This window comes from Tenrec ecaudatus, chromosome 4 (assembly GCF_050624435.1).
Source record: "Tenrec ecaudatus isolate mTenEca1 chromosome 4, mTenEca1.hap1, whole genome shotgun sequence".
NCBI lineage: Eukaryota > Metazoa > Chordata > Mammalia > Afrosoricida > Tenrecidae > Tenrec > Tenrec ecaudatus.
The window spans coordinates 21,487,130-21,504,204 of NC_134533.1; the positions used below are offsets into that span (position 1 = coordinate 21,487,130).

Consider the following 17,075-nt stretch of genomic DNA (forward strand, 5'->3'; position numbering starts at 1 on the left):
TACTGAATCCACAAGTACCTTGACATGCCACAAGTTTAGCATTGCTATCCATTGGTATAGGTTACCAGGGTAATGAAACAGAAGGAAAGCAGGAGGAAAGATGGGGGCAAGCAGAAAAGGGGGATGGAAGAATTACTAATTGAGAGGAAGTACTAATACTTTCTATGGTACACAGACATGTAGCAAAGATAATGACAAGTTTGGGAACGTCTTCTGGGCAGAAGGACATTGATGAACTAGACATTTTACTTATTGATTAAGATTTGTAAGACTCCTCTGAACACATATACTTTTAGGGTACCAAAGGTCAGCGTAAACGTTCCATTGCAGAGCTAACGACGATGACTTCTAGGAAGAAGAAAGGTCCTGGGACAGATTTGGTGATGGTTGGACAACTTTTTGTTCTGTTCAAAATCATCTTATTGGGAGTTAAAACAGATATCATATCATTCCGTAGTTCAATCCTTATGACTGTGATTTAAGGATTGAAATGGATGTATGTGAATTGTGTGTCAGTGAAACTACTATTTATAAACAACCTAATTTTATAAACAACTCTTAAAATTGAAATCAATGGTCATAAAGGCTATCAATCAAGTTTCTATAATAATGACTATCATAATTATCTCTCCACTTCAAACCTCCTACTGTGGGCTCAACCTTCTTATTTGTCACAACCCCTTAATACAGTCATGTTGTGGTGATCCCCCAACAATAAAATTATTTTTTTGATACTTCATAACTATAATTTTGCTACTGTTATGAATTGGGAGACCCCTGTGAAAAGGTCAACTGACCCCAAAATGTGTCTCGGCCCCCAGCTTGAGGAAAGCTGTCCAGCAGGAACACCAGATTTCTGTATTGAATAACCTACTTGAGTTAGTTTATTGTTCCACCCTGGCTGATAAACACATGTGGGGTTAATTAAAGGGCAGAAGGATAAATGGCTCATTGAGCCTCGCCTTTTGAGTTCTCAGGTCCCTTGATTTCTGATGGTCGGACCAGGGTACAGCTGCCTTAGCAGTTCCCTGCTTTAGCTGGCAAGGCAGACTTTCTGCAAGACATCCCCAAGGAGAAGCCGTAAGGACCTACCCTGATACAGTCCTTGGTGCTGAAGTAGCCATGTAGTGACCCCTGCCAGTAATGAGATGTTTACACATTCAGTGACTCAGCTTTCCTCCTGCAGTTGGCATCTGTTTCGTGAGATGGAGTAGGACTTTTGGATTGGTGTTGGACATATGTGTTAATGGACTAATGTTGGACTTATGGGTTAATTGGTGTTGGGCATATGAGTTAATGGCTTAATGTTGAATTTGTGGGCTTGGGCAGCACAGGGTTGGGATGTTTTCTTGATGCGCACTTAACCTTTATATAAAACTCTCTCTTACACATGGGTTTCTGTGGATTTCTTTCTCTAATGTGTCAAGACTAATACATTATGTTACCAGGAGTGGGGTACTGCAGAAACAAATCATAAGTTGGAGAGTAAATGTTTGATCTCTCCCTCATGGTAGTTTTTCTTTGGCCAGAGGTCAGATAAAGCCACACTTTACTCGGTTGTTTTCTGGGAAAAACAGGGGAATTAAGAAAATAGAAAGTTTGTTATCCCACTTGCTTTGAGCCATTAAAATTTGATCTTTAGATGGGTTTAGGCCATGCCTGCAAAGAAAGCTATGCAAAGAAAGAGATGCCCCAGCCAGTGCTCTGGAGTACTCAGGAACCAATGGTTTTTGTCAGAAGCTGGAAATAATCTGAAACCACGAAGAAAACTCCTCTCTGGGACTGAATTTTAAAGGGAGCCCGAGAACAGGCTAAACTGCTTGCTAGGTGACCACCTGGATCTACTTATTGAGTGGAAGTGGGAGAAATGCAGCAATAAAGAGATGGGTTGAGTTTGCCTACTGACACCTGTAGAGTTGGTTTACAAGAAAAATGGAGAAGATGAGAGCAGGTTGACTGGTCTAAAGTTCATGAGCTAGCACGAAGGGGCTAGGCTTGTTGAGTATTGGTGAGAGCCCATGGTCTAAAGGCAAGGCGACCAATGGGCACCCTGTGGAGGCTGAGTGAGGCAGCCCACACTGAGTTAACCAAAACCAGACCAGGTGGAGATTTTTGAGCCTGTGAGCTGGTGCATATTGATGCTGACTTTATGAATGGCCTGTCCGGATTTGACTTTGCTTATGGATGCAGACTTCACAAGGTTCCAATGGGAATGAAGGCACGTCATGTCAAAAAATATAATTGTCTTCTCAGAGAACTGTGCTGATGTAAGTGGGCAGTATATAAATTGGACACTCAAAATTGAGGGGATAAAGGCATGAAGTGGTTGGCTTGCAAACTTTTATAGGTGGGGGGAAATTCACAGGATTACAGGGGTAAGGTGTAGGTGTTACTTAATTGAAATTTTGGGGCTAAAGAATGTTGTACAAGTGCCAAGTTGGTAACAGGTGGATTGAGTTCGTTTATTGTGCCAACTTGGCCGATAAACACATATGGGGTTAATTGAAGGGCAGAGGGATAAATGGCTTGGTGAGCCTCGCCTCTCGATTTCTCTCATCTCTTGCTTTCTCATGGTCGGACCAGGGTGCAGCTGCCTTAGCAGTTCCCTGCTTTAGCTGGCAAGGCAGACTGCCTGGAAGGCATCCCCAAGGAGAAGCCGCAAGGACCTACCCTGATGCAGCCCTGGGTGCTGAAGCAGCCATGTGCACACCCCTGCAAGCGCTGAGATGTTTACACATTTACTGACTCAGCTATACTCCTGAAGTTGGCATCATTGCATCTGTTTTGTGAGATGGAGGAGGACTTTGTGAATTGATATAGGACATATGGGTTAATGCTGAACTGTGGGCTTGGGCTGCACTGGGTTGGGATGTTTTCTTGATGAACACTTAACCTTTATATAAAACTCTCTCTTTTACATGAGTTTCTGTGGATTTGTTTTTCTAATGTACTCAGACTAACACACAACTTGACATCTATCTTTATACGTGTAGTACCTGTTCTAGTAATTAATGAGTGATCCTCCTTGCCCAAACATGTTCTATTTGCAGTCTTCACCTGGAAAATTTATTCTACCAGTTTCTCAATTTGAAAATTGGAAATAAAATTATTTTATGACACAGCTGTCCACACATTGCCTTTAGGAAAAACAATACTGACCATCAAAAGATATGTAAGTTGAAGTTATTGTATTCTCTCAACAACTCCCCTAGAATTTTGGCCTGAGCTGCCATCATCACTTAGGTCATAGGAATAGGCTCCAGTACGTCTTCAATTTCTACTCTGATCCTGTAATACACATTTTGCACACAGCAGGAAAGACTCGTTTGAAATACAAGCCTAAAACTTCACAGCCCAAACCCACACGGTGGTGTCTCAGATGACAAGACTCAGAGCCTGCTTCTGAAAATGCTACTAAGCAGTTCTTTTCTGAAACACATAGGGGGCCGTGAGCTGCCACCAACTAGATGATAACCAGCAACATGACATTTTGAGTTGCCTGATAACCTACAAATGTCCATATGCACACCACATAATTTTAGTGTCTGAGAGTGCACGGTGGGTAAGTGTTCAGGTGCTAACTGAAAAGTGAGCAATTTGAACTCACCCGACCTCTACCAGGCAGAGATGGTAGGACACATGCGTAAAGATTACAGCCTTAGGACATGATGAGGCAGTTATCTTATGACCCATGGGGTTCCTATGAGTTGGAATTCCCATTGCAGGAATGGATTTGGACCCTGTTCCTCGTGCACTGCTTCCAATCACTGCTGTGCTGTGGTTGATGGCTAACTGGGTGGTGGGTGATTGAGGACCACTTTCAATATGTGAGTGTTAAATTAGGGTACAGTGACAGTTGTAGAGCACAGAATAACAATTTCAAAATAAGTTGAAAGAGAAAATCTATATCAACATTGGCTTGCCACACCTGACCTTACCTTTACTGTATGTCTTTGTATATGTTGATTTTTAATAACAAAATTATTTACATAAATAAATATAAATTATTTATATATATAAAACCCCCAAACAAATGGTCGTTGATTTGTTTCTGAGTCCTATTGACCCTCCATGGTATTTCTGACTCTGCAAATCTTGAGCAGAGCTGGCAGCCTCGTCTTTCTCCTGACAGATTGGTTGGATTGGAGCAGTAATCACATAGTGAACAGCCCAATGCCTGACCCATGGCATCACCAATGCTCCTTAAACAAATAAACCAGAAACCTCTCATGCCATCATGTGAATTCTGACTTGTGGTGATCCTGTCAGTCAGGGTGGAATTTGCCCTGTGTGTTTCTGAGACGCGAGCTCTGTACAGAATTAAAAAGCCTCGCCTTACTCTGTGGAGTGGTTGGTGGTTTCAAACTGCTGACCCTGCAGCCCAGGGCTCCTCACTTCATGTTAACACAAATTCCAAAACAAACACTGCCATCAAGTCAAGTGTAATTCATTCCAAACCCATCAGAGAGTGGATTTCTGAGGTTGTAACTGTTGATGGGGCAGAAAGCCGCAGCTTTCTCAGAGTGGCTGTTGGGGTTGAACTGCTGACCTAGAACCACCAGAGCTCTGAGCTATGTTAATGGTAAACTTTTTTTGCTAAGGTTTACTGTTGTTGTAATACTTCCATTGATTTCAAAAGAAGGTTTATATGATCATAAAATGATGTTTAGTTCTTTCATGTGGATTTATGCTATTAACTCAAATAAAATACTATGATACAGCATTAAAATATACTAATGATTTTTAATTTGGTGTTACACTTGTATAAAAGTTATAAGCATACCAAAAATCTAAACACAGAGCCAACAGCTGATTCTGGCAGATATTGGCTCTGTAAGATAATCCTTCATTCACTGCTATTGAGTTGATGTCGAATTATAGCGACCCCGTAGCACAAGACAGAACTGTCCCTGTGAGTTTCCAAGACTGTTTCTCTCCGTGGGAGGAGAAAGCCCATCTTCCTTTCTCAGAGCAGCTGGTGGTCTCAGGCTGCTCACCCTGCAGTTAGCAGCCAGATGTGCAACCACTGCAGCACAGCCCCATAAAGTTTCTGAGAAGATCAGTCTTCATGGGTACAGACTGCCACATCTTTCTTGACACTTACGTGGCCTCCAACTTCTGGTTTCTGGTTAGTGCTGAATTCTGTGTTCTTTTTCCTTCTTTTTGTAAATCATTTTATTAGGGGCATATACAAGTTGTATCATAATCCATATATACAACAATTGTGCAAAGCATGTTTGTACATTTGTTGCCCTCATCATTCTTAAAACATTTGGTCTCCACATCAGCCCCTGGCATAAGCTCCTGATTTTTCCCTCTCCTTCTCCACTGCCCCTTCTTCTTGAACCCTTGATAATTTATAAATTATTGTTTTGTCAAATATTACACCATCCAACTTCTCCCTTCAAAAATTTTCTGTAGTTCATCCCCAGGGAGGAGGTTATATGTAGATCCATAAAATCAGTTCCCCCTCTCTACCCCACCCTCCTGGTGCTGCCACTCTCACCACTGGTCCTCAAGGAATCATCTGCCCTGGATTCTCTGTGTTTCCCATTCCTATCTGTACCAGTGTACATCCTCTGGTCTAGTCAGATTTGTGAGGTAGAATTGGGATCATGACAGTTGGAGGAGAGGAAACATTTAGAAACTAGAGGAAAGTTGTATGTTTCATCGTTGCTACAGTGCACCCTGACTAACTTGTCTCTTCCCCACAACCCTTACTTAAGGGCACGTCCAATTGCCTATAGATGGTCTTTGGGTCTCTACTCTGCACTGCCCCTCATTCACAATGATATGATATTTGAGTCTGATGATATCTGATACCTGATTCCTTCCACACCTCGTGATCACAGAGGCTAGTGTACTTCTTCCATATGGCTTTGTTGCTTCTCAGCTAGATGCCTACTTGATTACCTTCAAGCCTTTAAGACCCCAGACTCTCTATCTTTTGATAGCTGAGCACCATCAGCTTACTTCAACACATTTGCTTAAGAGCCTGCTTTGTCTTCAGTGATTATGTTGGGAGGGTGAACATCACACAAAGCCAGGTTGTTAGAACAAAATATTCTTGCATTGACAGAGGGCTTGAGTGGAGGCCGAATGTCCATCTGATGGCTGTGTGAGTTAGTTTATTGTGCCAACCTGGCCAATTAACACATGAAGTGTTAATTGAAGGGCGGAGAGATATATGGTTTGGTGAGCCTCGCCTTTTGAGTTCTCAGGTCTCTGGCTTTCTGATGGTCGCACCAGGGTGAAGTTGCCTTGGCCAGTTCCCTGCTCTAGCAAGTGGGGCTCCTTTTCTGCAGGACGTCCCCGAGGAGAAGCCTCATGGACCTACCCTGATGCAGCACTGGGTGCTGGAGCAGCCACATGGAGACCCCTGCCAACGCTGAGATGCTTACACGTTCCCTGACTCGGCTTTCCTCCTGCAGTAGGCATTATTGTGTCAGATTTGTGAGATGGCGGAGGATTTTGTGGATTGGTGTTGGGCATATGGGTTAATGGATTAATGTTGGGACTTGTGGACTTTGGTAGCACTGTGTTGGGATGTTTTCTTGAGGCACACTTAACCTTTACATAAAACTCTCTCTTACACATGAGTTTCTGTGTATTTGTTTATCTAAAATACCCACACCCAGACTAACACACCATTCACCATCAGCTTTCTTCACCATATTTGTTTATGCACACAATTGTCTTCAGCGATCACACTGGGGAGGTGAGCACACAATTTTGATTTTTGTTGTTGTTGTTGTTCTTTGATGCCTGATAACTGATCTCTTCGTAACCTCGTGATCACGCAAGCTGGTGTGCGACTTCCGTGTGGGCTTTGGTGCTTCTCAGCTAGATGGCTGCTTGTTTGCCTTCAAGCATTTAAAATCAAGATGCTATATCTTTTGATAGCCGGCCACCATCAGCTTTCTTCTATACATTTACTTATGCACCACTTTGTCTTCAGTGATTGTGTCAGAAGGTGAGCATCCTGGAATGCCAGTTTAATAGAACAAAGCATTATTGCATTGAGGGAGTACTTGAGTGGAGGGCCAATGTCCATCTGCTACCTTAATACTAAACGTATACATATATGCACATAGATCTATTTCCACATCCTTATATATAAATGTATTTACATATGTACATGCTTTTATTTAGACCTCTCTTTATTTCCTTTGCCTCCTAGCTCTTTCCTCTATTTCTATTTACTTTCCTCTTGCCCCACTATCAGGTTCATCCTTCATTTGGGGTCAGTAATTCCTCTCAGTTACAATTCCCTTGGTCACACCCTACCAGGCCTCCTACAGCCTCCTCACTACCAATTTGGATCATTTTGTTGTTACCTTGTCCCTGGATTTGTTAACACCACTTCCTTTCCCACCACCTCCCCTTCTCCGATATTCCCCCGGAAATGATGGTCCTCTTGTTTTCTCCTCCAAATTGTTCATTCAGCCTATCTTATTTAGACAGACCTGCGGAGATAATAACATGCACAAACAAGACAGAGTAAAATCAAGCAACAAAAGAAAATAAAACAAAACCAACAAGCCAATGACAAAACAAAACAAAACTTAGCAACATAGGAAAAGCTTTTAATTTGTTCAAGGACTGTTTGTTGGTCTTTAGGAGTGTTTTCCAGTCGAGTCTGATGAGGAACTGAGCCCTGGCCCCAAAGTCTATATTTGGAATTCCCTGAGGACTTCATTGCTCTGGTCCCCTTGTTCTTCTGTTGTATGCCTTTAGTGTTTTGCCTTGGTTTGGTTAGATCTGATGGGGCAGAATTCCCACACTCTGTCTCCAGTGTTGTCCCCTGTAGGCTTATGGGTCAGTGAGGGATGTCATGTCCCATGGTAGGGTCAGTAGTGCTGAATTCTTAACCATTGCCCACCCATGTTCCAAGTATAAGAATAAGGCTCTTTGCTTGTAATGTTTACCCATGCATTACTAAAATTATGTCAAAACTGAATTTTATTATATTCTCCCTTTAAAAGTGTTATGCATGTTATTCAAAATATTTAAAGGGTTCTCTATTCCTTAAAAAAGCATATGTAGTAGAAAAAGACTTTTAACTAAATTGTATATGAACTTTGGAATATAAAAATAAAACAAGATTTAACCATAAGGACGGTGATCTAGATAGTGTATAAGATTCTCAGCAAGACAATTATTATTGTCTAATGCTAGATCATCACTGCCATATAAGAGATCTTGTTCCTCTTAATGCTTTTAAAACTATTCTTTCCCAACTAAGAAAGCTTCCTCTGCTCATTTACATAGATAAGAAGATCCCTTTTCCACAGAAAGTCATGATTTGATTCATGACTGGGGTAAATGCAGTGCAAAGTTATCACCGCCTCTACTAATTCATGCTCTGGAAGGCCTTTGCCTTGACTGTGGGCGGGGCTTGTCCTTTTTTATCAGTAACTGAAACCAGTGAAGGGAGATGCACTTCCGTCATTATCTTACATCCAATGGCAATAGCTACCCGCCTCACTGTCCCTGTCGAGATGGCTCTGATGAAGTACTGTGTGACCTGACATGTCCCTTTGAAACACACAGGCACGTGCCTCCTCTGAGGACAAACCTGGCTGGGGACAACCTTGTCTGGGATGAGTGGCCCCCAGCTTAGCTGTGCTCCCATCCTAACTGCGCTAAGTATCTCAGTGAGCAAATCCTTTGGGACGTTGGGGACGAGGATGGCCATTGAACTCTGGAGCTCAAGCACAAGTCTGGGTGTCTGTGCATTGCTATGACATCTGTATAAATACCTAACGGGCTCACTAGGAAGGGATGCTTCTCTGTAGACCGTGTTCTATCCCCAGAGCTCATCACGGAAGCAAGCGTGTCCCTCCCACAGCCAGGCTGCATGTTGCCAGACACGGGACGTGATCAGTCTGTAAAGTAAATTCCGACCGAAAGAGAGAAGACTATGAGCTCGCTCCTGAATGCCATCTTTTCATTTACCAGAAAAACGGTAAGTTTTCAACGCTGACTAGAGCATTTCTGTTTCTTGCCTCCCATCAAAGGGCTGTTTCTGTACAATTTTCCTGCACAGCCCCTTTGCTAGAGCAGTTGCCTCCATCTCATTTGTTCTCCCTCTTAAGCAACCTGAAAGTTCAGGAGCGTATTTCCCCCAGTGAGAGGGTGTTTCTGTTCTTTCAGAACCTCTGCCTTCCACTTTTTTTCAGGGCTGCTTAGAGGCCAACTGCGATGAAACAAAACAAAACAAAACAAAAAGTGAGAGTAGGCAGGGAAGCAAATGCCTTCTGTGATCAAAATCAATTTGACAAAGTATCTTTCCACCAGATTCTCTTTTTTGTTTATTTAATTATTTTGTGGAGGAGAGGAGCAGGGTTTAAATTTTGGAAACATGTGGGGATGTATAAGTTAATATAAATGGTGGGGGTTCAGGATTCACCGTCGTTGCTTATGCACAAAATACACCCCACTTTTAGAGTTGTAGGAAAGGGTAACAAGGGACATGGAAAAGGGTAAGAAAACTTTATTTCTCCTTTATTTCTACCCCTTACCTCTCCTCACTAATATATTTCAACTACATTGAGGAGCTTGTAAAAATTGTTGGAAAAATTGGATTAAAAGATATTGACATATGTCTATAAACTTTGACATCCCCTCATATAAATATCTTCGGGTCTCTTTGTGACCCATCGATGACAGTACTAGCGGCTTTTTTCTTTACTCATTGATCATTTCAGGGTTTGAGTTGAAGCTAATTTGATGGCTCCAGTCTCATGAACTGAAAGAACTGGGAAAATCGAGCCTTGAGTTGTAATATTGAAGGAATCTAAGGAAACAATATTGTACAACGTAAGAAGCATCAGAAGAAGATGTTAAAGAAGATATTCCTTTGAAATTCAAAGTACCTCTAGCCTACATCTGGACAATGAAAAACAAAGACCACCAAAAATGGACGCCTTTGAATTATGGTGTTAGTGCACAATATTAAATATCTTATGGACTGCAATAAGAATAATCAGATCTGTCTGGATAAAAGTAGTTAGAATGCTCCGTAGAAACAAGGATGATGAGACTTCATCTTAGCGTACATTAGACATGTTTTCAGGAGAGTTTAGATCCTGGGAAAGGGCATCATGCTTAGTAAAGCAAGAGTCAGTCACAAAGAAGAAGAGCCTCAATAAGGGACTCAAACATAATAATTCCGACGATTAGGAAATATTTTGTTCCATTGTACACAGAATTGACATGAGTCAGAGCTGGCGCCATGGATTTTGACATCATTATCATTATCTTAAAAAATCTACTAAAAATATAATGCAATCTTGTAGTTGCATCCTGTCTCATTGCTCAAATCCTGCCTTATTAACATCTTGAGATGTGGGTTTACAAAGCACAGCTAATTATATCGATTCAAATTTGGAGGATAATTTCATAATAGAGAAAGTTGAAGTCCACAGAGGTTGACAAATATTTTGTGGAATCACAATTAAATCTTTAACACTTCTATTGACAGTTGTAAAGATGTTTAATGAGTAAAAGGGAGAAACATCAATACAAATATGAAAAAGGATCACTGTCACTACTAGGGGCCCTTGAAGAGGGGAAAGTGGTAATAAAGTAAGTTCTTTAAAGATTAAATGCTGACATAGTAAAAACCAAAGAAATAAGAGTATTTGGATGAGTGTAATGGCATCAGCACTTCAATGGAGATGAACAGACACATTTCAGGAGAATGGATCAGTATGAAACCTCCAACTTAATCAGACTCAATTATTGTAGAAAATCTGGATAAGGAAACTGAAGGTCATAAACGCCAGGCTATAACGTTATAATATATTCTCTGGGCAATGTACAAAATTTAGAGGCACAAAAATAAATGCAAGCGCACCTTCTATTTATATTTATTCACACCTATTGACATACGCATTAAATATTGGACTGCAGATCAAATTCATTTTTCCTTCATTTTATCCAATGTCTTATCTTCACACATATATGTGGCAATTGAAAATATAATGTCTTTGGTTATAGACATATAAATAACAATGTATAGGTTAAGTTCACAGGTAAAGGGGTTCCTATTCAATCATAAATTTGAGAAAAGAGATAAATTCAAGAGAGATATTAATAGTTGTTCTTGTCCTATGCCAACTCAAAGCATTATTAGAGATAATTTTGTGCTCCTTAAAGATAAGTTTGTGACTACTAGCGGATATGCCCATGGTTATATCCCAATTTGGAAATAGATCCTTGAGTTATTTTAATGAGGCAGAACTCCAATAGCATGGGTGTTGAGCCTTTTGTGATATAAAATAAATTAAACAAGCAAGTTAAAAGAGATGCCAAGCAAGGATGATCACTTAGGAACAAGTAATGACTGTCATTAGATTGGGTAGAGTTGTCAAATTTTCCATAGAACTGAAACCCTAAAATTGGACTTCTACCATGTGTTTGTTAAATAAATACATATCTGTTAATCCATCCTCTTGTCTTATTTCGGCTACAGTAACATAGATAACTAAGGCAAGCATCATTCAGATATATGTTTGTCAGGGATGTTAGTAAACTACAGCACTACAGGCATAGGTAATGCTGCCAAAATAGATTGTTTATAAAGAAAGTGTCACTCAAGATCATGAAGTGCCAGAAGTAATAGATGCAAAAGTGAATGAACAGAACTAGCATGACTTTCTTATAGAAGGTACTCTCCAATGCCTGGTGCCTGTTTATTAGTGCCTAATTATGGTGGAATAGTGCCGTTCAGATTACAAAGCACATATATACTATCAATAATTCACGATATACACATATAATCATGTATGTATATGAATACAAACTTTAATAATTTATTATAATTTGGAGTAAGATAGCACAGATATTGATTTTTCATATAACAAGAACAAATGCCAAAGCCAAATGATAGAACAACCGCTGGAATTTCAATTTTTGTAAGAATAAAAATTTGTGAAGATTATTTATTGATTTCATTGCACAAATAAAAAAGAGTAGGTCCAATTTGTCAATTTCTGAATCAATAGTTAAATCCAAGAGAAACTTAAGTGTGGACGGCTTTATGTAGATTGCTGAGGCATTCCGATGCAAACCACAGACAGTTGGATGTAACAGAACACAAAATAAAGCTAACCGATTCAAAGCTTAATTGACTGATTGTACTAAGACGTCATTTTTTTCTCCTCTCTTCAGATTAAAAATTGTCAACAATATTTCACCTGCAGTTGCTGATATGGTGATGAATAACAGTGTGACTGAATTTATTTTGTTTGGGTTGACACAGGATCCTGAAAAGCAGAAAGTAATTTTTGGGGTCTTCTTGATTCTTTACCTTTGGACTCTGCTGGGAAACTTTCTCATTGTGTTGACTATTAAGACAAGTGTGACCCTCGGGAGCCCAATGTACTTCTTCCTTTTCTACCTGTCCTTTGCCGATGCCTGCTTTTCTACAACGACTGCGCCAAGATTGATTGTGGATGCTCTATCTCAGAAGAAGACGATTTCCTATAACGAGTGTATGACTCAGGTCTTTGCAGCCCATTTTTTTGGCTGCATGGAGATTTTTGTGCTCATTCTCATGGCTTTCGATCGCTATGTGGCCATTTGCAAACCCCTCCGGTACACAACCATCATGAACCGCCGTGTCTGTGGCGTGCTGGTGATTCTGGCCTGGGCGGGATCTTGTATCCATTCTTCAGCACAGATTTTCCTGGCTTTGAATTTGCCCTTCTGTGGTCCCAATGTGATTGATCACTATTTCTGTGACTTGCAGCCCTTGTTGAAACTCGCCTGCATGGACACTTATGAGATAAATTTGCTTGTTGTTTCCAATAGTGGGGCCATATGCATGATCTGTTTCATACTATTGCTTATATCATATGCTGTCATTTTGTACTCCCTGCGAAACCACAGTGCAGAAGGGCGGCGAAAAGCTCTTTCCACCTGCACCTCCCATTTTATTGTGGTTGTCATATTTTTCGGTCCATGTATCTTCATATATACACGTCCACCAATGACATTTCCAGTAGACAAGATGGTGGCTGTGTTTTATACAATTGGGACACCCTTGCTGAACCCCCTGATCTATACACTGAGGAATGCAGAAGTGAAAAATGCCATGAAAAAGCTATGGTGTTGTAAATTGTGACTTTATTTGATAAGTTAATGTATGGTGGGAACTTAATTTACATTTCCATAACATCTTAGTTTTGGTTATGTGGACAGGAAAGGTAAAATATTCCCATCTGTAAATAATTAATGTAGGTGGACATGTACCTTGGTTACACTCACACTTCAGATTCTGTGAAGATTGCATCGAACTGTGATTACCTCAAGGAACCCTGGTGACAGCAGAGAGGAGACTCACCGACCCGGGTCACGAGGTCAGCATTAGCTACTGAAATGCACCCGCTTTTGCACGGAGAGAGATGTGGCTGCAAGCTCTTATGAAGAGTTTAAGTTTTCTGATCCCCAAAGGAAACACTTCAACTCTGTTCTGTAGTTGCTATGAGGAAGAACGGACTCCATGACAGAGGGTATTGGTTTGGTATGATCACTTAAAGCTGACAGCCCTTTCTTTTTTTAAAATCATTTTTTTGAAGCTCTTACAGCTCTTATACCAATCCATACATCAATTGTCTCAAGCACATTTGAACATATATTGCTATCATCGTTTTATAAACATATTATTTTTGCTTGAGCTCTTGTGGAGAAGGAGGAAAACAGAGCTTGTAACCCTTTCTGACAAACGAGAATGACCCTTCCTTGAGTTCTTTTTATAGCCAATAATCTTTAGCTGGGAAATTCAATCCCTGTAGAAGTTCTTTGAAAAAAAATGTACTCACTGATGGCAGAATGAATGCATGTATGTGTTTGTTCACCAAATTTTTTTCTGAATCTTACTTTATTACTTTGTAAATTTGGCTAACATGAGTTAATTCATTAAAATAAACTAGAAATTTATAGTATCAAGGTTGTTTTGCCAATATGAGAAGTTGATGAAGCATTCTAGGAGATGGTAATTTGGAAATCTGTGTTTGAACCTGCTTCCCTGAAAAATCCTACATGGATATTACTAAGTCAGCTAGTTTCTCTTTCTGCCTAGGAGTTCTTATCTCAGTTCCATGTACACACTAATGAAGAGGATCACATGCTAGTCTACTAGAATTCACTGAAAACCACGTTCACGCTCATTGAATTAATGCAGACTCAGCAACTCTATAGAACAGGGTAAAACTCTCCCCAAGAGTTTTAGAGACTGTGTTTTTTTTATGGGAGTAGAAAGGCCCATATTTCTTCTGGGGTTTCTAACTACTGCCCTTGCTGACTGCAGCCTCCCTTCTAACCACTAAGCCACCAGAGGTGTACCGGGCTGTAAGAAGAGTACTGTGAAAGATGCCCTTACAGCATGAATGTGTACATGTATGTGCAAGTACACGAATGCATTTCATTTAACTGGAATCTTTAGTTATGAATCCTGTTGGCATCATTGAAAACCAAAGTATGAGGATGATGCCAGCCCATTGACAGGCTAGGCAGTGCCAAACACATGACACTTCACAGAAACAGACTGAAATACACAAACACACTCATGCACAAAACCGAGTACTGGCATAAAAGGGAGGCATGCATGCCTCTATTCCTATGGTGAGCTAAGGGGTGGGGCTCGTTCCAGAGAGACTTTACAAAGCTATTCCCACAAACCATTCTTCTACTTTGTACTCAGACTAGGTTCATACCCTTTACCCAGTTATGAGGATTCATGTAATCGTCATTGTCTTTGCTCGGGAAACTGGTATGGGATTTGGACCACAGTTTGTACTGTCATTTCTATTGTGCACTACCAATACCTTTTCACAATGACAAGGGCTAAATGGGAATTTCTACCATTGCTGGAGTTTGTTCCTTACTCTGATTTCAGACACACTTGTTTGCACACATACTAAGGCACACTTTATAGCAAAATTTGTACAACTAAATTTTATCTGTGAGCAGCAAAAACTACAAAAATAATTATATCCTTTAGATCTAATAATGCTGCTCTTGAAGTGAGAGATGAGGGTGGAGTTTCAAGAAGGCAAGAGAGGACAGGAGATGCAGGATGAGGCTCGTGGCATCTCAAGGGGCCTCCAGGGGATGAAAATTGCCTCAGATAACACTGTCAGGGAGGTGACACTACAATGACTGTATATAAAAATTGTGTGCAACGTTTTAGTGGAATTTATTATTTTAAATTAAAAACATCCCTATGATTGTTACAAACAAAAATATTGCTGTAAACTAGTTTATATATATCTTCATATGTATACGTGTACCTACCAGGCTAAAACTCTATGCTAATTCCCCTTTAAACATTCCCCTTTAAACAGCTGTCATTTTAACTAATTAAAAGGATATTTGAAAGTATGTCTGCATGTGTTCATGTCTGTTGGTTCAGTTGTTGCTAGTGTTTTCAAAGTTTGTCATTTATTCAAATATTTTAATGTGTTAGGTAAAATATTGTGTTAATTAATATTTATAAACCCATGTCAATTTTTATATAATGAAATAACATGTAAAGGAAAAGAAGGATAAATATTCAAAAATTAGTGACTAATGTTTGTATTCAATGTAGAAAGATTTTACAAAGTAATTTTGTTAGTATTCATTTCATCTAAGAAGCATAATACTTAGACAATTTACAACTATAACCATCACATATTATTTTGTACTTGATCTCAGTAATAAATATTACTAAGCAGTCCATGTATCTAAATGGTAATCAAAGTCAATTTCGGTTTCTCCACCTATTCATTTGAATGTGAGGCCTCTTGAACAACAAATTCAAGATCCTGGTAGTAAATTTACTAGGGTGTCAACACACAACATGGTGAGTTGCAGTTGAAGGGATTTGTCCACTAATCACTTTAAATAACTGGGTCACTCTGGGCTTTATGGAATCCAAGAGAAGAACATAGAGCCCCAAGGTTTTTTGGAATAGTGTACAGTTCTCTCCTCCCTACACCACTCCACCGTGAGTCAGATGAAAGGATCAGAGAAGGAATAGCAGTCATGCCCTAGGTTCTAAAAGTATCCAGGACCCCCAGCCTGGGAAAGAGAAATATTGAACACATGTTCATTAAAAAATAAAATATTTGGGGTAGAAAAACATTGCACACATGTTCATTAAAATATTACTTACATGTACACTAAAACACATACCTGTTCATATACCCATAACACATTGCATGCATGTTCATAATAGCTCATTGTATATGTGTTCATTAATAGTTAAATAGTAGAATATTGTACATATGTTCATTGAAATATTGCATGCATGTTCATTAAAATATCTGTTAATAAAAAGCATATTGGATGAATTCTGAGCAAAGACTATGTAATAATTAAATTATTTATAAGGCATGCATAATAAAGCCAAATAATTGATAGATTTCAATACTCAAAGTCTTTTAGGTCCTTCATCCTTAAACCATATTTTGGGGCCAAATACATGTGAACATGTTTGTAATTCAAAAACACTAAGAATGATTTTAGGATCCTATAGTTTTGTGTTTCAAAAAAAAGAAGAAGAAATCATGTAAAATGGGACCTTTTTCCAAAAGGAAATATTTTCAAACATGCCTAGATTTTTGTGCCATGCATCTCACCACAAGAATAGACATTTGACACGCTTTTAAGATATTGTAGATATTATTCTCTATTCTCTATGTGACTCTAGCTTATTGGTTTGATTCATGTATTGTTAAATACCATATATATTATATGTAATATATAATGGAAATGCATATGGCACATGTATATGTGTCTATGTGTGTGTATACAGATGTGGCTGTTGTAGTTAGCTGCCTTTGAATTGGTTCTGAGTCATAGCAACAAGACAAAATACTTCCCAGTCTCATGTACTGTTGTCATGTTTTTAGGAGATACCAATCCCAGGAGAAGGGCATCATGCTTAATGAATTGTGGGGGCAGCAAGAAAGAGGAAGACTCTTGACAAAATGGATTGACACAGCGGCTGCAACAATGGGCTCAAACCAAAGAACGATCGTGAGGATGGCGCAAGACCAGTGTTTTCTTCTGTTGCGCATAGG

General features: G+C 39.7%; 1 protein-coding gene across 1 annotated transcript; it reads left to right on the forward strand.

The window, feature by feature from the left end:
* The first annotated feature begins 12,217 nt into the window (after positions 1–12,217).
* Positions 12,218–13,132, forward strand: LOC142446532 (olfactory receptor 4C11-like). Its single transcript, XM_075548281.1, has one exon. The coding sequence runs from the start codon at positions 12,218–12,220 to the stop codon at positions 13,130–13,132; it is 915 nt and encodes a 304-aa protein (XP_075404396.1).
* Positions 13,133–17,075: the final 3,943 nt, after the last annotated feature.